The 24,635-nt window shown below is 45.2% G+C and overlaps 1 protein-coding gene across 3 annotated transcripts in view; it reads left to right on the top strand.

Moving 5' to 3' along the window:
* The window catches only part of CD99L2 (CD99 molecule like 2), a 495,976-nt gene that overhangs the window by 156,438 nt on the left and 314,903 nt on the right, over window positions 1–24,635 (top strand). For all 3 annotated transcript variants that reach the window (XM_085608025.1, XM_085608023.1, XM_085608022.1), the window contains exon 2: window positions 9,514–9,576. In XM_085608025.1, the coding sequence (XP_085464151.1) occupies window positions 9,514–9,576 (63 nt within the window). The remainder of the gene's footprint in view (window positions 1–9,513; window positions 9,577–24,635) is intronic.

Raw genomic sequence — 24,635 nt, 5'->3', positions numbered from 1 at the left:
TTAGTTGCAAAAGATACATAAGCAGCAACCGTGGCTTCTATATAATATTGAAAAAGCTTCCACTTAAAGCCCTGGTGACACCACGACAATGTTGCTGCTCCTGAGTTTCAAAAAGAGAGGTGAAATCGAGAGAGAAAATGACTCTCTTTAAAGGATTTCCCTTCCCCTACAACGCTCACCTGGCATGACGTCATGCTGTAACTTCTCCACTAGTGAGCAGTGTGAGCACGCGCACATCGATGTGCCAGCTGTCACTACAGTCCGGAGAAAATGGAAGACCTGTGCCCGGGCACAAAACAGAGCCCGATAGGAACTTGTTTGGAGGCCTCCTTTAAAAAACTGCTGGTGCTCAGCACTGGTGAGACCCGGCCCACTTAAAGCCCTGACTCAACCACCAAGGCACTGTCCCTAATTCTGTCGCTGTTTTAATGAATTACTGTTTTATGTATCTGTTTTTATGCACTCTTCTATGTGTAACTTTTATGGTTTTTTTTGTAAAACCGAATAAAGTTTATTTGATTTGATTTGACTGTCCCTAATTCAAAACATCAAATCATAGAACACACCCATTGGGCATCGTCCGATCTCCTCCCGCTGGGCTCCCTCCTCATAGATAATTTTCCATTTGGTTTCGATGCTCCCAGCTCATTGGCCTTGATTCCCAGCCAGTGCTTTAAATGGGCCGGTACTGAGTACCAGCACTTTTTTATTTTGAAAGGGAGAGTACCGGCACTTCTCAAGAGAAATTTAATACTTTTAATTGGAGAGTACCGGCACTTCCCAGAAACAAACAGGTACACTTGTACAGAGTACCTGCACTTCTATTTTTTCATTTCAAGCAATGTTCCCAGGCCTTCTTCAGTGAGAAAGAATACCGTCTCACATTATCAGGGCTCCTTGCACAATTTGTATCCTCTCCTCCCTGAGCCTAACTCCTATAACAAAAGCGTTATTCTAACTAACAAAGATGAGTCTCTCACCACCTGCAACAGACACGTGAGAAAGGAAAAATTCAGCATGCACATGAACATTAGGACTATGAGAGCCAGGGAAAATGCATTTCCGGCTTACAGAAACTGGCCAACTTAAGAGAATAACATGTAGGCCTTATGAAGCCTCATAGAATTGAACATTTTACTAAATACTTCTAAATTAACATGTTATGTAAATACATCAAGTACATGAATAACTGTAAGCAACCTACATAATCCTACACATTAAAGCTCAATTAAACACATCTATGTTTATACTTTAGTATGGTGTACGTTTAAATCAATGCATTACATTTTAATGTGCAGACTTCATTAATCCGTTATAAGCGCACACTGAGGTTTACATTATTCAGGACACAACTGCCACGTTAATCTCTTTACATAGCATGAATTATTTATATCCGTTCACCTTCACATGTTATTACAATTTATGTTCTAATGATCCAAATGTTAACACAACAAACATAAATGCAGGTGCAAACTACTCGCGATTATGATGCACCCCTACAAACGAAAGAGCACAATCGCGCTCCATCACAGTAAAGTACCAGTGGGGCAGCACACTGCGCTAAGCACCGATTTTTAGTTTACATTTTTTAAACCAAGCCCTTAATTACAACGGTCACGCCCCTATGAGAGACTCCCCCCCCCCCACCCCCCCCCTTAGTTTTTTTCATCCCACTTGAAGCCCTCCCTACCTCTTTCTACAGCAGTTTTGGCCGGCTAGGAGTTTGTGTTCTATTCTGTAGCGCCGGGGACGGGGTGTGAAACTAGGGGCTGTCCCAACAAATGGTCTAAAATCTGGGGGCAGTGGAGTGAACACCGGGGAATGCTCTGCACACCAGTGCCCCAACGAGGGCAAAGAGAACTGTTTGAAGCCACCTAATGAGGGATGTGGAAACGGGGTGAGGGAGGAAGAATTAAGAGATGTGCATTGGACCACAGTAGACGCCCCCACCTCATTGTCGGACTGTATCACAATATGTTATGTAGTGAATGTGAATTGCCATCGCAGTACGTTTTCATTTTATGCAATAAAAAGATTTATTTAAAAAAATAGTCCGTAGCGCCGGGGAGTGTTTGTGTGTGCTGGTGCATTGAAACGAGTGTACCTCTTCCTGCTCCGTGCCTCTGCGGTGCATTGAAACGAGTGTACCTCTTCCTGCTCCGTGCCTCTGCGGTGCATTGAAACGAGTGTACCTCTTCCTGCTCCGTGCCTCTGCGGTGGATTGAAACGAGTGTACCTCTTCCTGCTCCGTGCCTCTGCGGTGCATTGAAACGAGTGTACCTCTTCCTGCTCCGTGCCTCTGCGGTGCATTGAAACGACTGTACCTCTTCCTGCTCTGTGCCTCTGCGGTGCATTGAAACGAGTGTACCTCTTCCTGCTCAGTGCCTCTGCGGTGCATTGAAACGAGTGTACCTCTTCCTGCTCCGTGCCTCTGCGGTGCATTGAAACGAGTGTACCTCTTCCTGCTCCGTGCCTCTGCGGTGCATTGAAACGACTGTACCTCTTCCTGCTCTGTGCCTCTGCGGTGCATTGAAACGAGTGTACCTCTTCCTGCTCAGTGCCTCTGCGGTGCATTGAAACGAGTGTACCTCTTCCTGCTCCGTGCCTCTGCGGTGCATTGAAACGAGTGTCCCTCTTCCTGCTCCGTGCCTCTGCGGTGCATTGAAACGACTGTACCTCTTCCTGCTCCGTGCCTCTGCGGTGGATGCTTTCAGGGTGCGCTGTCCCTCCAGTCTTGAAAGCGTTCCTTGACGAGAGCCGCATATCCTGTTGAAGCAGGAGCTGTCCAGGGTCTGCACCGGATTTATGGTAATTCATCTGTTCTTGCGGGCAGCTGGGCAGCTGCTGAAGAGCGGGCAGGAAGCTTCTCTGCTTGCGGATTGCATTCCCCTGCTAGGTCTAAACAGCAGCATTTGTACATGTCCCATAATGCCAGCGCCATATTCATCGGCGGCTCCATAAAATAAACCTCGGCGAATGTCCTAAGGCAAGTGTGAATGGAGGTGCTCGATTCACAAAGCTACTTGAGTATATTACGTTTCATTTAAATCATAAATTAGCCTTTTCGCAGGTATGAAACTACTTTTCTAATTCACAAAAGGTGGTTTTCAATTTGTAAAAAGATGTTCTTGTGAGTTAATCTACTCCTAGCGGCTGTAATCGGCGTGTGTGAGTTAATCTACTCCTAGCGGTTGTAATCGGCGTGAAATTGCACACTTAGGCAAACATGCTTCATATGGGTGTTCATAAACTTTATTCTGAACCATTCCCACCATGGAAATGGTCCAAATGTACGCATTTTAAGGGATCCCTTAAATTGGTTCATTTGGGCTTTCACCACCCCCTAAAATTGGTGCGGTTTACCGCCACCCTCTGTGCATTTGTACCGTAAGTACATGTATGCATGTGAAATACCTCTGCTTGGTTGTATGTCAGGATTCACCAAAGCTTTCCTCGCCTGGAATGCTAGGACTGTGTCATTTCCAAGCATAAACCAGGACATTTTCATGAAGTCAGAGCATTTGGAAATTAGCACCCATGCGAGTTCCTGATCGTGGGAGTTCAGATACACATTTTTTTGTGCTTCACCCAAATTGTGAGTATGCTGTATCATGAAGACACAACATACGCATATGTGCATGGTGCAAACTTCATCTGGTGCATAAAAATAGTTCACATGCATTTTTAAACATTATACAAGCAAAAGTGCAACATTTAACAAATGTGGATTTTTTAAGTTTGGCGTCCGTCACAGGAGTGATAGGCTCCACTCTTTCCCCTTTGCTTTTAACATGTATCCAAATCACCTGTTTAAAAACTTCAGAGATCACTCAGTGCTGCATAAAGTCCGAGGGAGTCAACACTCAGGCTTATGTTAAATTCTCTACAGACTCTGAGCCTGGAAAGGTGTTGTATTGCATTGTTTTGTATTGTAATTGCATTTATATAGCGCTTACAACCCCTAACAAGGCGTCAAAGCGCTTTTTCGTGAGTAGCACGTTTCTCCGAACCCATAAAGGGTTAGTGGTGAATGGGTTAGTGGTGAATGTATGAGCCAACACGGCCACCCAGTGAAGTGCAGGAAGACACACCTTATATTCGTGGCAGAAAAAAAGGTTCTGAGAAGGTTATTCCTCAAGATCTTTTTGACTAGAACATCTTAGTAGAAAACGTGCAAAACCTGGTGTAACCTTGAGGTCGGTATATCCATCAGCCACAGGATCATCCCCGTAGAATCAATTGATTCTTGCAGAAGATGGCGCTCGGACACATCCTGCCACTAATTCCCATCCCTTTGAGCAGAAGGGGGTAGGAGCAGCTTGAATTGTTGCAGCCAAATGCAGAAGGGGTCTGATCTTGGTTCTCCATAAACGGGAACAAATCCCAGCAGCCAGGAAATCGCTGCACTGGTCGCTGGTGAAAGAGATGATCCAGTTTAAGTTAGGTTGTCTAGTATTTATTTAATGTCCCCAATTTGATGCCAAAATACTGTAACTCAGTCACATCCGTGCTCCTTTCGAGGTCTTTGAAGCGCATACGTACACCTCATCAAAAGGCCTAGGATTAAACTGAAATTTATGCACAAATGTTCTGATGGGATAGTCTTGATTACTATCATGCTTATTATGAGATGGCATTTGTTAATTGTCTGATAAGAGACTAACGTGCAATTACATGCAATCACATGGCCAATGGGGTGGTAAATAAGGTATGTGTCTGTGGGGTAACTCAAATCACAAAGCCGTTCTATTCATTATGTGTAAGTGATAATTTTACACAACAGAAACTTGCATAAAGTCAAATGTGTATTAAATGTTGATATGGATCCTGTTTAGGAGATGGAATAGTCTATGCCCACTGGGTCCCTATAGTAATTATGAGGTTTGCTTATAACCCAAACAAGTATGGACAACAACAGAAAAGCGACTCAAGAAGGAAGGACTTGTGTCTTTAGTATGGTATCACTTTCACGGTATTTACACAAATGACAAGGTTTATGATTGCACCCATCACGATCATGACCCGATCTTAAGTCGAAACACGTTGGAGCCAGTTGTTGATTTATTTTTTTTACAGTAAATCATTAGCAGCACTGATTTAGGGGTTCGGCATTTCATTGCGGAAGAGCACTTCAGGATGTATGTGCTGGTTACCTGAGCCTGCCGACATATCCCACCACGTCAGGAATGGGGCTTACTGCTTAGGGACAACGCTTAGGGAAAACGTGGAATATAGATAGCATGGGTAAGCTTTTTATTGAATGCTTGACAGAAGTTTCAGAACTTGTGTTTTATAGAAAACACACCTTCACTGTGAATTATGTGATGTAATTCACTGGGCTGACATCACGATTTAGCTTCCATAACCAAATAAAGTTAAATGGATGGTTTAACACAGCATTACGCTCTCCCACACGGCACGTTATTCTACCCTTTTCAGTCTTATTACACCTACTCGATAATGTCAATGTACTGCAAAAGAAAATAACATTTTAGATCACACTTTTAATTTCCTTACATTATACTTTACAAATTGGCTCATTATTTTAGGTAATATTTCATGGAAACACAGTTTAAATATTAGCACATTATCTATTCCCCACCCAAAGAACAGACGTGTTTTTAAACATTGACAAACATATCTGCAGTCTCAGGCATAAATGATTATTAAAATTTATGAGAGAATGATACTCTGATGCTCCAAATATTACCAATGATCACTAAAATCAATTAGCAATTCATGTACTATAAAAAAAAATACAGAGCTAGATACGTGTAATATAGTTCTACAATGCATTTCAGGGTTCTCGTAATATTTATAATCCACTCTGATTTTGGCCTCAAGAACCCTTTGATCGCAATATTGGCCAATATTACATAGTTACAGTTACATATACATACTGACCTCTCACATTCAAAGACATCTAAAATAATGATAATCTGAAATTAGTGTAAATTTGTATTCATGGATCCAAAATAACGAGAAGATGAAATTGTGGATCTGAAATAGTGAGGGCATACCAATGCGGTTATTGCTCATCTGTGTGTAGCATACGGGTAGTGAATTAAATTCCGTCCGGATTGGTTGAGTCCTTTAGTTCTTCTAATATTAATCTTTTCAAAATCATTAACTTGGACAGTAACAATACTGGTTATTTGCATACAGTCATAGAGGAAATAGGTTTGTCTTGTTGTATCGAAGAAACGAAGAGACGGCCCCAAATGCACAGCGGAATTTTCACCGACAGGGGCATATCATAGCCCTTCACTCCTTGTATTGATACGGATTTATTGGCCCTGGATACTACAAGACGTACCTATTTCCTCTATGATTGACTGCTTTTTGGACTATCAAGGTACTTGGGAGGATTACATTACTTGGTTTCTATATTTCGTGGCCGTACTAGGTATTTCTGACAAAAAATAGTCGGCTGAAATATATGGGCCACCGCTTTGTATACTTGAAGTCAATCATTGGATCCACTAAAATTGTGTGGCACTATTATCGTTCTGGACGAAGCAGATAAAGTAGTCAAATAGGGTTTGGTTATCCTTATTGGAAGACCTTTTGAAGGTAATGGAATATGAATGAACCTTATCCATTGAGTATCTAAGCCTTGAAAAAGTTACTTTGTAACGAAACCCGTGTCGGCTGCCGATCCAACGCTCAACCAGAGGCTCACTGTACTGTGCCCTCCACCTTTGGAATGCACTGCTATTATAATTCTTACTTCTGAATTTATTGTACTTTTGATATTGTCAAATGTGTATGCTTTTTGTACATTAAAAATATGACTGAACAGTAAGCTATGGTTGTTTGAAGATTGCCGAAATTGATTTGCGTATGAAAAGAACAAACTATCCATGAATGAATATTTGAATTAATTAAAGTGCCGAGGTTCGTTCCATTGTTTGTTACCTCATGGTACTAAAGGAAAAATGTATTGGGTTATAAGGATACCGGACCACGCAAACACTGAAGTAAAATGTGTTCTTTTGGGTTGTGTATATTTTATGAGTAACTGGCAAGTGTGCAATGAGTTGTATTGCAATCCCATGCCTAAGCCCCGGGGTACGCTTTTTCTTCAGGTTTGCATAGAATAGGCATCAATTTTAGCATTTCCCACGTGGTGCTCCAACTTAAATTCTACTTGCTTTTGTGAATCTGGCACATTTTTCTCATTCATAAATTATGCGTTGTAGTCGTAGTTAGTACTTTTTCAAGAAAGTTCTCATTCTGAACTGGCCACTTTATTCTGAAATTGATTAATGAAGACTTAGGGTGTGAACTGAAGAATGTGTAACTCTATTTTTTTCATTCTTCGAGGTTCCACTCACTTCTTTGTATATAAGAAACTTAAATGCTAACTTTGTTATCCGTAACATTTTAAGCAATTTTATTAGTAACACAAAAACATAGTTCGGTAACCACTTTTTGAACAAAAAATATTTCACACTTGCTTACTTTTTCTTTCGCTCTTAAACATTAAACAAGGGTTATTTGCGTACTGCCATTGTTAACTTTCTAGTAAGAAAAGGTATATATCGTCATATGGTACATAGGAACATGCTGCTTACCTGTGGAGTACTGAACAATTTCTCACTGTCCCCTATCCTACTTCATCCAATCTTGTGACTAAGGCCTCTGAAATATTAACTAGTTCTGCTGTACTTGACCAACGAGGTATTTACTATTTTTTTTACCCTGAGCTGTGCTCTCAGGGTAACACTTTCTGCCATTCAAATTCACTACTTTTCAACCATTCCTAAAATTACTTGGGGAATGTATAACTTTCCCAAAAAATATCCAGGACTGGAGTTGGAATTATAAATACGCCTCCTGGAATATTTGGGGGAAAGCTGCTCTTTCCCTAAATATTCTAGGACTGGAGGTAAAATAGTAATTCTGACCTTACTGTATAGTCCATGCGCCTCGATCTTCCGAGCATTTAATTCCCAATACTTATTCATCCACGACATGGGCAGTGCCATGGGTACATTTTCAAATAAGTATTTGCTAGTGTTGTTCGTGGCCATCTTCTCTTACACCACACACTATTGGTTTCTCTTTTTGTATTTTCGTAGTTAGGCAGACTTTGCCTATGTGGCAAGGCATTCAGTGATACTTCATTGGGGTTTGGAGCCCCCCCTCTTTCTGTTCCTTACGTGGCCAATCTCAATTTAGACCCCTGCTGCTTTTAGCACGTTTGGCAGCGCACTGTTTTGTGAGGGATATTTGACTTCTTACTCCAGTGCGTAAGCCCAACTATTTGCAAGAAGAACACAGCACTGGGATCTTTACGAAGGTCATCAAGGGCTAGGTGTGCATTGGTATGTGCGATGTGTGCTCAGCGTGAGTTTAGCCGAGAGGCAGTGGAGCTCTGATCAAGGGTAACGATGCAGTCAACAAGTGATTGGAAGGGGTAATGGTTTCTGAGAGTGGAGCTGCACTGTTAATGGTTTGTGATGTGTTCTATAAAGAGGTGAGTCTTCACCTCTTTCCTAAACTGGTTGGAGTTTTCCAGATTGATGCACACTTTCTAGTTTTAAACCCACATGCAACTTTGCGAAACCCTTCAAAGTGTTTCGCCCCAGCGAACAAGCGAATGAGTCTCATTTTAATAGTTAGATCTTAAGGTTCAGGGGCACCTTGCAAATCTCCAGTTCAGCTTTCTTGAAAACACTGTTCTTGCTACAAATTGTTCTGGTGTTAATTGGGTTTCAGTCAAGTCCTTCAAAAGTCCTTCCTCTTTTGCTTATAAGATGAAAGTATGCTTTCTTACATTTATCACCTGTTATACCAATGTCTCCTTGTTCATGAAGAGGTTGGTGGCCTCTACATCTGTGGTATTGGTCTGTACCACAATTCACAGGGTATATGTTCCATGGCAGTCACTTATAATTGATAGTGCATTAAGTGTTTCAGGTACAGAAGCAGAGATTGCTTGCCAAGTTTTCCCTCTTGGCCCTGCAGTCACATCCCTCATTTCAATCTTTAAAAACATCTCAATGAGGCTGTTGGATTCTGAATCATCTAAGTCTGCAGATCTTCTTACCTCTCGATCTACAGAGACCTTCCCGTTTTCTAGGATGTTCTCAATTTACATCCAGTGGTATTCCTAATGCTTGACGAGCCTAGGACCACATTCTATATTTTACTTACATATATCCTCCAGGGATCAGCGGCTTGTAAATCTGAATTCCACCGGTCAAATATTGTGCTTTGGTTGAAGTTCAAGAGCCTTCTGTTTTCACCCATGACTAGGGAGGGGCACCTTCTGCTGGACATCAGCACAGACTCAGCAGGAGCAAGGGGCGCTAGGCTCTAGTAAGAACGCATGGTCCGGGTGTTGATGGTTCAGGTCCTGCATTACAAGCAGTGGTTTGCTATGTACACATGAGAGAGTGGGGGGATAAGGGAGGTCTGTGATGTATGCATGTGTAGTAGTAGTATTTGTGCTGTGAGGCTGAGAGGAAATATAAAGACAAGTAAATGTATGTTCTTGTGTTTCAGCCTATGGTGGAGACTATGATGACTTTAGTTTAGAAGATGCACTGGATGATACTATAAGAAAACGTAAGTAGCACCAAAATATGTTTTGCCTTTTTTATTTCAGTATATTCGTAACTTTGACCTTAATGAACTGATATGTCCTTTGTAACCGTGATGCAGTCAGTGTTTTTACACCAGGAATACAACTAATAAAGGAGACCCAGTGGCAGTGGAACAAAGTAACACCCGTGTACGTCTTCAGGGTAGTGCGCTAGTGTTTAAAAGTGCCGATCAGTCCTGGGTGAAATTTAAATTATGCCGGGCATAATTTCGTATTGTGTTTGTTACTTGAAATTCCTGGAATCACGCCATTACTTCGCATAATTACGTGCCAATCGCAGTCCAATTTTTTTTTTACCATCAACTCACAGGAATAACAGAATGTGAACATGTGTTATTTGATGTGTTTGGTTTAAATGTGCCCTCGTGTAGAAAAATGATGAGAAAAATATATAAATACAGTGCAAAATGACGGATCTGCATTTTACATATAGACGTAATTTTGTGTAATTTCACTGAAATGTCATTAACCCCTTCCCCACTCATGACGGAACCACTCCGTCATGAGCCACGGTCGCCGTGTGCTCATGACGGAGTGGTTCTGTCATGCTGCGGCCGTTGGCGGCTGCGCCGCCCACGCGGCGCTAATTCCCCGCCTGTGCGGACGATTAGCGCAGTGGGCGGAGTCATGACGGAACCACTCCGTCATGAGCACAGCTCAACCGCGGCTCATGACGGAGTGGTTCCGTCATGAGCCACCGCGCTGCCCCCAAACCCCCCCCAGCGCTGCGGCGGAATTCCTGCCGCAGCGAAAGGGTTAAAGTAAATTACAAAAATTTCCGCACCACCGGTACCAATAAGAGTGATGCTTTACCTAAATAGACGCTGCAAAAAATCAAAAGCATTTAGGGGCACTTGCATTTTTGTCTTCACAAACGGGACGATTTGCAGAATCGGCCGGTTTGCAAACGCAAAAAATTGTTTTCAGATGAAGCAAACCATATTTTGCGATTCGGTAGCCTGTTACCGAATCGCAAAATGGGTTTGTGATTCACTATTAGGAAGGGGAGTTTTTAGGGCGTCCCTTCCTAATACCGAATCACATCGGTATGTAGGCATGTTTTGTGACCGAAATGCGGTTGCAAAACATTAGTATTTTACCACCTACTGAAATTCGCAAATGGACACCCTTTTCCTTTGTAAATGTTTGCTACAGCAGTTTTTAAGAGCAGGCATGGGACCACTGCTTACTCTTCAAAAATGAAAAGAAAACTTTTCATTTTTGTTTTTGAAACGCATCTGTTTTCCTTAAAGGAAAACGGACTGCATTTTTACAAAAGTGGCTTTATTTAAAAGCAATCACAGACATGGTGGTCTGCTGACCCCAGAAGGCCACCATCCCTGTGATTTTTGCGATTCCTAGGGGGTCGCAAATTGCGACCTACCTCATTATTATTAATTATGAGGTAGGTAATTTCCGATCCCCTAGGAATTGCAAAAAGTGTTCAACACACTTTCATGCATGCCGTTTTGCGATTTCCTAACTGCGCATCGCAAGGATTCGCAATTAGGAAATCACAAAACGGTTTCTTCATGGCCCTTAAACTATATAATATGCAGTATTCACTTTTTTTGATTTCTTGAAAATCATTATAACAAAAAAATGAAAAGCTGTGTTTTTCCTAATAAAATGTGTAATGATAGTAAGGGCACTAACCCTATATGCATTATAGCAAGAAATGGAACAAATGGCAAGGAAAGCTCAATTGGATACCCCAGGGAATGAAAAGAGGACAACAAAAGGTGAGGGCAGGTTGCTTAAAAAAAAGGATTAAATGAAGTGCTTGATTTTTAAAAGAAAGAGTGCTGGCACTCACAACTCTGTTCAGAAGCCTGCGGCTGGTGCAATTAAACGTCGGCATGCCAAATACCAATGCTGGTAGTCTTTAATCCACCTCAAGCTTCTAATCTCTTACCAGACATTCTCTGCCCATTTTTCTCTCGTTTTTTTGGTATACTGCCGGTGGCACCCACCGGCAAGCACCGGCTAAAATTAAGCACTAATTACGGGGTGACCCCCATTGTAAAAGAAAGCAAATTGGTTTGGCTTTTAACCCACCCGTATAATGTTTAAAAAGTACCTTTTGGTTTAGATTATGCACTTTAAATGTATTGAAGTTTCAGTGTTTTATTTCAGATTAAATGGCATAGATCCAGTACTGCATGTTAAATGTACACCTGCATGCCATTTTTGCAAATACAAAGACATTCTTGGATCAGTAGATACGATTCATATCAGTTCACAAGAGGATTAAATCCTGTTTTTCGCAAAGTAGAGTTGCACGCACCCCAATTCCTCTAATACAAGTGCTGACTAAACCTTGCTTTCAACCTTTTGATCCGAGACATTTAAAATTGTTACTTTGTGAACATGGTTGGAAGCCTGATACCTGAAGCAATAAAAGAAACTTTATAGCCAATCAAAAGTGGCATGTTGCTGATACATGGATCTGATACAAAAGACTAAATAAGGGATTTCTTCATATTATTGAAAAAAAAAACTTTTTAAAGACATCACACTGTAGAAGGATTTAGTACTTATCCAACCAAAGGTGTAATATTTTGGGACCCTAGGGTTATGCGACCATGGATGAATTTCACAGTAAGAGTTTACTGAGAAAGACTATTAAGGAGTAATTAAGGGGCGTGGCCACACCCTCCAACAGGATGGCCGCACTCTTGTGAGTCCTGGCAGCTCTCCTTTGGCGGTAACCGATGCAAAATCACCTGCAGGCTACAATGTGAAGCTAGCAGTGATTTCGGGAGACCTGGTGGACCTGGGACCCATCGAGTTGTGAGGTAGGGGCTTGCATTTCTGGAGGAGTGAGGGTGGTGAACCTGTGCGGCTGAGGCAGCCTTGGAGTCTCCACAGGGACGGGCCGCAGGCAAGCCTGAGGCCGGGATCGCCTGATCCCGTCGGCCGTGAGCCCCTCCTCCCTCATAAAACACCGGAGCGGAGGCTTGGCACCTTCGAGGGAGTGACCTGCTTGCCGACCCCCTGGGCATAAGCGACCGATGGCCAGCAATGTTTTAGGAGGCCTGCGGGCCGGAACCTGCTGAGACCCACCCCGGGCCTGGACGTTGCCGTGTGCCTGGCCGTGCTGCGGCTGGAGTGGGGATCGCCTCGATATTGCATGACCTGCACTTTAAGGAGGTGTGCCCGCGACTGGAGGCCAATTGCTGGACTCGGGCTGTGGTGGTGAGTGTTGACCCTACTCGGGTCCCTGTCCCGGACTCTGGCACCGGGTCTATGCTTCAAATTACAACCTGCCCGTGGCATTGGGTGTGGGGCATGTCCCTCGCCGGAGGCCCCGTGATGCCTGCTGCAGCCTTCTCCTCAGCAGAGAGCTGTTGTGGCCCCTCGAATGACCTGCGGGACCGCTGGGAGACACCACTTGGAGTCTCCCTCACCGCTGAACTACCATGCGGCGCCCTACATTGTACAGCCTACACCTAATATAACTCTGCATCATTCCCCCTCTCCTCCCTTGGGGCCTGTGAGTCCTGGTACAATGGCCGGTGTATCTGTTATTCTGGCTGCGCGTACCCCTGGGCTGCCAGACGTTAGGACTGCGGTATTCTGACCGGTCCTACCCTACCTACGCAGACCGGCACCAGCTATGCCCCAGGATAGGACACAGGAGCCTCTGCTGCTGAGCCCACGACCCACTGAGACTGAAACAGGGGCTACTCCGACCCTAAACTACAAAGGCTCACATTTGACCGCGCTGGCCCAGCGGGGGGCCGTGGCTCTCATTCAGATACAGAGGAACCTGCAGGCCATTGCCCTGATGAGGCCGCTTCGTCTAATGCTTCAATCATAATGGCTGCGCTCAAAGCGGGCTTTAGCGCTATGGAGGTGCGGTTCGACCCCCTGCAGGTCGCATAGACAAGCAGGGGGAGCGGCTGGACTGACACGGGACCAGGATTGAAGGTACGGCGAGAAGAATCTCTGGACTAGAAGACACCACTACTACAATGCAGAAGCGCCTTGAAAAAGTGGAGCTTATACTTAAGCAGGTGGCCATTAAGAATGAGGACCTCGAGGCACGGTCCCACATGAAAAACATCTGCTTTTCTGGAATTGCGGAGACCACCAACATGGGCTGGCCCGACGTCTTTGTGGAGCAACTCCTGACGGACCTTTATAAATGCTCCAGCTTCTCGGTCACCTTTGCGGTGAAGCAGGCAAATCGCTCTCTAGGTCCGCGTTCTCTGGAGGGAGCTCCACCGCGATATCTCATAGCCTGCCTCCTCAACTATAGTGACAGAGATGTTGCTCTTCGCTTGGCCCGCGAGAAAGGTCCCATGCAGCACCACGGCGCAAATATCTCAATGTTCCCGACTTTACTCCAATGTGCAAGAGGCTAGGTGAAAGTTGAAATATGTTAAAAATCTCCTCTGCAAGCTTGGATTCGCGACACCATGCTCTACCCAGCTCGCTTGCGGGTGGAACACAACGTACACGCTAAGATCTTGGATATCCCAGTGGACGTTGAAGCCTTCTGTAAAAGCGTCTGTGCAGGATCTTCCCCAACTAGTCACTCCTCGCCCGTTCACCATGGGCCAGGGGGACCCAGGCGGTCGCCCTCAACTCCCTGCTTTGAGTCCACCTGAAGATGCCTGCTTCGATGCTGGAGAATCCTGCGTTGATGGGACGAAGACCCCTCATGTCGGGCACTGCTATTCACAGTATCACATTTAGTCTAGATCACTGATTTTTATAATAGCGATTGCAGCTCACCAGTTCCTCATAATTGTTCTTTTGCTGGGCAGCCGAGAGCCGAGTTGTTGCCACGCCCTCATGGCGATTACCAACCTTCACGTATTGTTTTTCTTTCTTTTCCTACTTGTTCACTTGGGATTCGCTGGATGTCTTCTAATCTAGTGTGGGTGGGGGTAATTTGGTCAGCGGGGTTGTTTTTTGGTGTAGTTAGATTGTCTCTAGATGTTGCATGCCACACTACACTTCATCATGTGCAGCACATATTGCTTGTGTACTAGGTCTACACCTTCTCTACACACCAACAGTCTTCACTATGGTCAGAGTAGTTGACCTATCGTTCATCTCATGGAACATACGTGGCATTAACAACCTGCGGAACGAAAAGCTGATACTGTCCTACCTAAATAAGCATTCTATCAAGCTTGCTTTCCTCCAGGAGACCCACCTCTCCCCGCACTGACCATAGTTTTGCCAAGAGCTGGGGCCAGCACCGTTATTTTTTGTGCTATAGCTAGTATTCTCACGGCACCTTTATCCTGATCCATAGAGTTGTTCCATTTCTCTGATATATGATTCGGACCCGGATGGTCGGTATCTTCTCTTACCGACAAAAATGTACTATTGGTGAACATCTACGCCCCAAAATTTGATGACCCTGACTTTTTCTGTCACTTATATTCTTGCCTGGATGGCTTTGAAGTGGACCACCTAATTCTGAGTGGAGATCTTAATATGCCGCACACTTTACTACTAGATTCTACTAGCGTGCAGCCTGCTGATAAAACCAGTGCTTGGGAAATATTTCTTCACATCACTGACACATATTTACTGTTCAAGGTGTGGCAAACTCACCATCCGTCCGTCCACTCCTGGCTTTACGTTCTATTCGGTGCTCCACTCTGTCTGGACAAAGCTGGACTACTGGTTTCCCTCAACCACTGTCCACTCATGGACCTCTGAAGTTGCTGTCCACCCTTCCCCCAGACACTCTCGGACCATAGTCCTGGCCTTTTGAAACTTCAGATTCCGTATGGCTGCGGCTTTGAATGTAGCTGGCGATTTCAGCGATGCGCTCCATAACTTAGTGTTTCATAGCGAACTGCAAGGCTCCATTATTGAGTATTTTGCATTAAATACCGGAACAGTCTCTACGCAAGCCACCCTGTGGGAGTCCTTCAAGGCGTACATCCGGGAGAGGGTGAATCTCCAAACATGTGGCCATCCTTTGCGAAATGCGTACCCAACTGCAGTGAGCCGAGGGTGAACGGCTGGATTTGAAGGGCGCAGCAGAGGCAGCTGGAGATACTCGATTGTATAGGCGTAATTTGGGGAACTCGTGCAAAGGGAGATTGTGTGTATGGGTAAGCACACTAAGGCCCGCTGATATGGGGAGAGAGAGAGAGCGACCGGGCCGTCCCCATGCACGCTTATTGCGCCCAAACAGGTCGTACAATTATGTGGCTGAACTCTGAACGGATATCGGTGTGACTGTTACGGGCAGGATGCGCATCCAGGCCAAATCTCAGAACTATTGCCAGGACCTTTATGCCTCTCATGTCTCTGATGCCCCTTGTGTCGTATCTCGAAGACATTGCGATGGTATGGCTCACAGATGGCCAGCAACGGTTTCTGAGTGAACTGTTAACCCTGGAGGAGGTAAAGCAAGCCATCAACGCCCTGGACGGAGCAAAGGTGCCAGGACTAGTCAGATTAACCAGGGCTTTCTACAAAACCTATAAACAGCAGTTCGTTCTGCACCTCCTGGCACTGTATAATGAATCAATGGCCATCGGTACGCTACCACCCACACTCCGTGAAGTGCTTCTGACCCTTTTGTTAAAGCCTAGCAAAGATCCCAGCTGTTGTGCCTCATACCGCCCTTTGTCCCAACATTTAGTAATAAAATAATAGATAATAAAATCCAAGCCAAAATACTTGTATCTAGGTTGGCTGTATGACAAATTATCTCCCAAGCCCAATCTGCCTTTGTTACGCATCGCTCAGCCTCATTAAACCACTGTACTAGCTTTGCTGTGCTTAATAAAATCTCCCCTCTACACCGGGAACCATAGCCCTGCTAGATGAAGAAAAGGCCTTTGACTCTCTCAAGGTGCCTTTTCTCAAAGCTGTTCTTGGTAAACTTGGTATTCCCCTTCCGTTCCTCACATTGATCATGCTTCTGTACACTAAAACCACGGCCTGGCGACGGGTAAACAGCGCCCTTACTGGTGCCTTCCCAGTCCTGCGTGGTACTCGGCAGGGCTGCCCGTTATCCCAGCCCTCCTATTTATAATTGCAGTGGACCTCTTGTCCATATACTGCACTCACCGCGTGGACTGCAGCTTACTCTTGGGCCTCTATTACTCTCCCTCTACTCAGATGACATTCTGCTCTTTATCAGGAATCCACACCTTAACCTCACCCCACGTATGCAAGAGATTGCGCGGTTTGCGAGTCTTTCCAGGCGTCGCATAAACTGAACCAAATCGGAGCTCTTCCTGCTGATGGATATAACCCAACCGCCAACTGCAGAATTTCCCCTCAAATGGGCTATGGATGGCACAAAATACCATCTCCACAGAGACAGAAACCAGGTCCTGCAACGCCACTGCGGCCCCGCGATGGCAGAGCGTGTGGCCATTCTTAAGATGGTCATACTACTCCTCTTCTTATATCTTTTCTCCAACATCCCCATTCCCCTGCCACAAACCTTACTTCTACACCCTCTGCGCAGTCCTCACATGACTAGTTTGGGCCGGTGCGCGCCCCCGTGACCAGTGGGACACCCTTACGCTCCCTGATAAGCGCGGAGGTCTTGGGGTCCCCGATCTTTGCTTATGCTATTTAGCTGCCCAGAGTCATTACACACATCGCTTGTATCACCCTGACGCCTGCATCCCATCTCTGCGTCAAGAGCAAGCTTTATTGGATGGACACACAGATATTGTCTAAAGGCGTGCCACTAGACACTACCGATATTCAGATGCTATAGCACATTTTATGGTTACAGGCGTTCACTTCAGGATCTTTAATTACTTTGGAATTCTTCTCTGGGCATTCATCTTGCGCTAATAAATTGTGGACTCTTATATTTTTATCTAGCTTGGATTGGCGACAAGGTTTAATCCAATGTTTACTTCTTTCTCGTATCACTATTCTTCCTACCTGTCTGTGCTACTGAGCTGTTGCTCCCTGACCTATATATATATTTTTTGTTTCCATTTTTTTCTACCTTCTTTCCCCCCACTGCCCTCCCCCTATTTTTCTGTCCCAACAAGAACAGGGATGTAGATAATTTGTCACCAACTTCACATACTCCTCTTAAGCTCCGTTAACGAAGCTACATCGGAGAACCCTTACAAAAACGTTAAACCTCTCTCAGAATGACATAACAAACTTCACATTCAAGCACACACAGTCTAAAGCGTTTGTCATTTTTCTTGAGGCATGATTGCATCCGTGCAGAGGCGAATGCCATCGCACTGTGTAGCCCGAGTGCAGCACCATAGACTGAATTTCCACTGAAGCTTCTCCTTGCATCTTAGAAGTCTCTTACCCTCTTATTTTCCTTGACTTACATCAATATTGTCTGACATCAGTTTGTGAGGCATCACTTGTCTGTTGCAGTTGCCAAAATACCATTTCTACTGTCACTTGTGATTCCTGACAAAGAATCTTCAAGCATGAGGATACATATTTCATTTTAGTCTGTAAGGATGATATTATTTCTCCATGGACTCGGATTTCTTGTCTGCTTGAGGATATGGGACTCCAGTGCATTGTTTCCTGTGGGGTTATGTCTTGTGGCTGTGTTCCTCTTTCGGGCCAGGACTCACCCTTGTCATAGTATGTGGCTTTAAAAAGGTCAGTCCATATGAAGCATTTGGATTTTCTACTAACTCAGACATGTCGTCTTCTCCAAAGTAGCACAGCTTCGGCCATCGCTGTTTAAATAAGCTGCATCTCAATGTTTCTTATCCAAAATGTAATTGTTTCCCTGGCTTCGGGGGCCTGCTGCCTTTGTATTGCTGCTATACCACCATTCCACAAGCTCCATATTCTCTGGTTCCAGGATGCCACTACTCCACAATGGTGGTCTGCCTTTTCTTGTAGTGGCTGGCACATCTCTGACATGTCCTATCATCTCTGCTTCTCCTCCGCTCCTGTCCGGACCCAAGCAAGAAGTTCAGTTACAGTCAGTCAACATGGTGGCACCTCGTCTACCCAAGATGATGTCTACAGTTGAGAGTGGCGCTTTCAGTGGTAATCCTTGATGATCTAAAATGCCACTAAAACTGTTTTATATTAAAAAAAAAAAAAAGTGATTCTTGAAGTGTATGCTTGAGGCCGCCCGTTACTGTGGTAATATAAAGACGTGTGGTTTCATAGCTGCGTTTCTGACTCTGGCACCAGAGTGGCATGTTTCTAATGCCCGTTTGACTAAACCTAATGATCCTTGGGAATGGCTTGCCTCAATTTTCGTGCAGACAATTCACTTGAATGTGTTCAATTATATAACCTTCACTCACAGACAGAGCGTTGATAAAGTCTTGTCTAGGGTATTTTTCAAGCTTTCGTTCAATTGTTTGTACAATATTGCTATAACATATGACATGGAGCCAGGAAAAACAAAATGCATTATGAATATCAAGAAATACAGTCAAGGAAGAGTAACCACAGAAGAACATAGTAGGTATTTCAAGGTTGATCATTTTTCAACCTTCAGCCAGGTTTGAAAAGCTGGGGTTTCAGGTCCTTGTGGAAGGGAAGTAAACACATGTATATTCTATCAGAGCTCTTCAGATGAGTGGATTCCATAATATGGGAGTCGAGCATGAGAAGACCGATATGGGTCATTTATACTTTTTGGTCTTTGGAATTTGCATTTGGAGGCTAAGTTTGCTCTTAGTGTTTTTCTTTTTTCTATCCATGTTTTGGAGTTTGTTTTAGGTAGCTACGTGGGCTAAGATGAAGTGCTTCTTGTTAGATGCATTTTGAGTTTTAGGCTGATTCTGGTTTTCTAGGAAGGCCTATGAAGATCTCCCAGAGCAGAAAAGTGCTAGGTTTCAAAATCTGGGCACCTGTGTGAAGCATGCTACTGCGTGGAGAATGGCCTTGAGTGGTGTTATTGGGGTTTTGGGGCGATAAGCTAGTAGAGTATTGCTGCCGTCAATGTGTGAAGAAGGCAGTACTTGATTTACGTTTCTTGAGTAAGAGGGGTTAGGCGGAAGTCGTTTTATTTAGTTGTGACATAACATCGTTCTGTTTGGCTAAGGATAAAGCTTATCAATGTTGCAGTGGTGGCCAAAGTGCGGATATTGCTTGATATTTATCCTATTTTTGCACTGGAGTATGAGTTTCTTTAGAAAAGAGGAGTGTAGGAAGCTAGACTATTTATTGATGGACTAATGCATGAGCTCTCTAGTTAGGTAATCCAGCCCCCGAGCAGTGAATATTAGATTTCAATGTAGAATCAGTATTACCCTGGGCAGCTGTGACCCCCCCTCGGAGAATGAGTTTAAAGTTTATTCATACCACAAATAAAACATTGTGTGCAGAAATTGAACACATGAAATTCTCATACCCATTTAGTAAAAAAGGGATAAGATGGAATGAGTAAAAGGTCCCATAATGACAGATATTGGTTGGAGATTTAAGGTGGTATATATCTTAAAGAAAAAACAAAGGTCATGCTCCTGAAACAGCGGTTAAAGTCACATCGGTGTTAGTATATGGTGCAGTGGTAATGAAGAGCTTGGCAAAGTTGTGGACCAACAGCGATGGAGCCTAGCAGTTTCTCCAGTCATCACCTTTAACTTCTGAATCCTCCATTATTCTGGAGTTCAAACTTAATCAATGTGGTAAGACAGCATGTTGTCACCGCCGAGGGTTTTTCTATCTTTATACTTTTAGGGTCACAACCAAAAGTCCAGTCCGAGTTGACCTACTGATTTCTTTTTCTAAGGTTGTCTCTAATGCGGGATTCCCTATGGACAACAGTTTCCCTGACCCTTTGAGAATAGCCTTTGAATCACGGCGAACAGAAAAATCTGATTCCAAGGCCTAGGCAAATAGCCAGCAGACTTCCTCTGCTTCCAGCCCCCTCAAGTGCAGTAGCAGTAGTTGCAGGCGCTAAGCGCACAGGTCAACCTTAACACTTCCCAACATTTCAACAGTTTTTTTGACTTTTGGATGAAGTTCCAGAAAGCTGTGTTCCAGGAGATTTCAAAGAAGACAAAAACTACACAATGGCCTTTGCTGGAGGTTCCCCAGCCCCCACCCGTGGCCTTGCCCTTGCCTTTTAAAATGAGGCACCATCCTCTCCCAGCAGGAGAAAGTCTGCTCAAAGTGGTCCCGCTCTAGTGTCACCTTAATGAGGGAGAGGAGCCAGCCTGTCCAGGAACAAGCCAGTTCAGGGACATTCCAAAACTAGATCTGTTTTTTCATAAACTAGAAAACGATCAGATTTCCTGTCTGTGCTTCTGAAGCCATTCGGTGTCCTCTTCTTTACCATCCCCTCAAATTGCTCAGTAAAAGTCAAAGCCAAAATACTTTATTTCCAAGAAATACAAATTTATAGAAATATACACACAATTCATGGACGATATTCTGTTGAATAGCCTAAAATAACAATTCGCAAGATCTCACGTATGTATACAGCTCAATTAAAACAACATGGTAACATTTTTGCCAATGACAAACAATTCATATTACGCCTATCTGCATTTATAAAGTGCAAATTAAATAGCAGCTTATCACAACCTCAATGGTCTCTGTTAATCTTGCTTCTGTTTAAGACCTACTTCCCCTCTTCTTACATTTCGTTTTCCAAACATTTTTATTGGGTTTTTCGATGGTACAATATCACTGCAGAGTACAGCCATATACATCGGAGTGTCCTTACATGGACAATGCCGTTATAGACCAAAAGCGGAGCATGTTATTCAGGTCTATGCATTAAACAACAGTTCGTAATAAGAAGCAAGTCTAGGAGCTTTGAAGTATCCCTTGTGAGAAATGATGCATTGTTTTATCATTGTGTTATCTCACTCAAGCTTGTACCTAAACTGTTAACTGAGAACAAAGGTCAGGGGGGACGGGGAGGAGGAGGGGGTGCTGGTGTAGTTCCAGTGTTGTGATGGTAATAGAAAGCGCAGGTCTAGGCACAGGGAACTCTGGAGTGGGATCTCTGGATATTAGGCAGTAGTGAGGATAATGGGGGACTGGGGAGGGCAGCCCTCTTGGGGGGGGGGTGGGGGGGGAATAGTCAAATCTGCTGGGAGAGGCTCCCACCTTGATGTCACTAGTAGGCACTATAACTACGAGGGGTCAGCGGTTTTGTCAGTTGCTTGGCAGACGTGTGTAAGCAAGATGGCCCTTGGTGTGGAGATGGGGCATCAGAACATCCGATGCACCTCCTCGTACCGAAATGCTTCCTTCTCTGTAGCCCGCCATTTGTGCACTGCCCCAGTCCATACCTCCACTGGGAGACCCGCTGGCGCTCGCCTGTGTAGTGTGATTGCTCGCTTGGTTAAGAGCAGGGCTAGGGCAGCAAAGCACGGTTGCACCTTCTTGCTCTTAAAAACGCCTAACGAGAAGTCCTGTGACTTCTCGCAGCGCAGCATGAATAGCGCCCCAGTAATGACGTAGAACACAGCATGACCATAACGTGTACAAGGGGCGCGTTAGGTGCATGGCATTGTGGCAGGCAAACTGTGATTCTGGGAAGTGACGATGGAGCTGTGCTGGTGTGAGATAGGCCCGATGAAGGATAAAGAATTGAATGGTTTTGTAACGTGAGTTTCGAGAGACATTCTTTGGGAATTCTAGATGGAGTACCTATACAAACTACTCCTCCCAAATTTCGGCGGAGTGTGTCGAGCGGGGTGGCCGTCAACTCCTGCACAGCTTTGTATAGCCATGTGATAAGATGGCGACCCAGCCCCATGGTCAGCACAGCGTGAAGCATCGTGTGGATAGTTGGTTTTACCCCCGGATAGGTCCAGAGACGCTGGCAGGAGTATACAAGTTGCCCGTGACAGAGGAACTGCTCCACAGGGAACCCGCTCTCCTCTGCCAGACGAGCAAAGGGAAGTAGCTGGCTCTCCGAAAATAGGGCCTCCACCTCCAGAAGTGACTAAGTGGTCAAGCGCTTCCTCAGCTGAGTAATAGCCCTCGCCTCGAGGCAAGCCAACCATGGGCTGCAAGGGGGTATGAAGTGGAGCATTCTGGGAGAGAATGTGTATCCTAGCCATGCTTGCCTTTGCTACCACCACTTGTATGGGATAGGTCGGAGCAGGCTGAGCTCCCGGTAGGAGTAGGCATCGAATATCCGGCAATGGCAGGAGCCCGGCCTTCATGCAGGCCTTTTGAGCTGCGCAGCCCGGAAATACGTCTCGAAGGATGGCGCTCCAAGGCCTCCCTGATCTGCCGGAACCTGCATCTTTGCCAAGGCTGCTCATCGACTACCAGACCCCCAGATGAGTGAACAGAGAAGCGTATCCAGCTTCCTAAAGTAAGAGTGAGGCGGGATAACTGGAAGATTCGCAAAGTAATATAGGATGCGAGGCCGAATGATTATTTTTGCCAAGGCTATTTTGGAAATTTTGTGGCTAGGGGAAGTGTCCTCCAGAAGCCTACTTGGGAGAATATGCCCCTCAGGGCCCTGCGGTGATTGCGAGTATTATGATAGAGATGAATTCCCAGTTAGCGGAGCGCTTGTGCCTGCCACACAAGGCAGGAAACTCCAATACGTACCTCTTGTTGTGGGATTTCGGGGCTGAGTGGGTAAACAGCAGATTTCATCCAGCTAACCGGCAGCCCATGTGCTGCAGCGAATTCCACAAGCATGGCGTGCAGGGGGTCGTGGTCAGCCATTATGTCCCTTATGTAAAGAAGCATCTGCGTATAGGGACACAATGTGCATCCTGCCCATCAAAGGGATGCCACAATTCCTCCCATCCCACCCCCGGAGTCGTATGGCAAAGGGCTCCATAGCCAATGCAAATAGTAGGGAGGAGAGCGGACAGCCCTGCGGCTTGCCTCGGCCAACTGGGAAAAGGGCTGATATATGAATGCCCAAATGGACCTGGGAGATGGGGTTTGATAAGAGTCTAGGGCCCACACCCAAGTGGGTGAGCACCGCAAATAAGTAGGGCCAGGTCAAGGTATCAAACGCCTTCTCCAAGTCCAGCACAAGGCAGGCAGCACGGGGAAAATAACCCCCTACCTGATCCTGGACATGAAAAAGACGGCAGATGCTTTGGAAGATGCTTCGGGAACAAAGCCATTCTGATCTGGATGCATGAGCTCCAGGAACACAGCATTTTGGTCTGCCAGTATTTTGCTTAGGATCTTGTAGTCCGCCCCAAGTATAGCGATTGGTCTATAGGAGGCTAACTGGGTGGGATCCCTGTCCCGCTTCGGAATCAAGATCAAAAGAGAGTGGGGGAGTGCACCATCTTTCAAAGCGGCTTGATACATTGCCTCCAACAGGGGCGCCAAGATGATTGACAAAGTGTTATAGTATTCTAGGGGCAGCACCTAGATGGTTGAGAAAGTGTTATAGTATTCTAGGGGCAGGCCGTCTAGGCCTGAGGTTGTATTGCCGGCCAGGGCGAGGATTGTCTGCTTCCAATCAGCTGAAGAAATCTCCGCCTGAAGAGAATTCCTCGCAAGAGCGGGGATCCGGGGTAGGGGGAGACCGGCAAGGAAAGCATCCGTTGGTTTCGTCTGGTTGCCCAGTGGTGCCCGGTATATTGCAGAGTAAAAGTTGTAGAAGGCCCGCAAGATTTCAGTTTGGGTACGGACCTTGTCTCCAGTGTGGGCATTCACCTCTGTGATAGGAGGAGACACTGAGTCTTGTTGAATGAGCCATGCCCGTAGTGCTCCGGGCCTGTCACCCTCTCGCTGCACCCTGGCGGCGTAGGCCTTTAAGTTATAGCGTCTCAGGTTTTCAAGAAGGGCCACATAAGCGGTCTTTGCCTCCGCCCACCGGGGTGCAAGTAACGGGTTAGCTTCAGCCCCTTAACTGAGGGTGGCCTGATTGTGCTCAGCTGCTTTCAAGTCTTCTTAAAGTGTTCTGTGGGGCCACGCTACCTGTTTGTATGCAAGTTCCCCGGGTCATCACTTTTGGATGGCTTTTTTTGCTGCAGTACCCCGCTCCAGTGTGTCATTTAAGTACCATTTATAGCAGTAGCGCTTTTTGTTGTGACCACCAGGGTCAGATTGGGATCATAATTCGGCCTGAGAACCCCCCAAAAAGTGGCCCACATTCCCAGATCACGCCCTTTCGTGA

This window comes from Triturus cristatus, chromosome 5_2, assembly GCF_964204655.1.
Source record: "Triturus cristatus chromosome 5_2, aTriCri1.1, whole genome shotgun sequence".
Lineage (NCBI taxonomy): Eukaryota > Metazoa > Chordata > Amphibia > Caudata > Salamandridae > Triturus > Triturus cristatus.
Note: the sequence above shows the minus strand (reverse complement) of the source record. Positions and strands in the feature narration are given on the sequence as shown.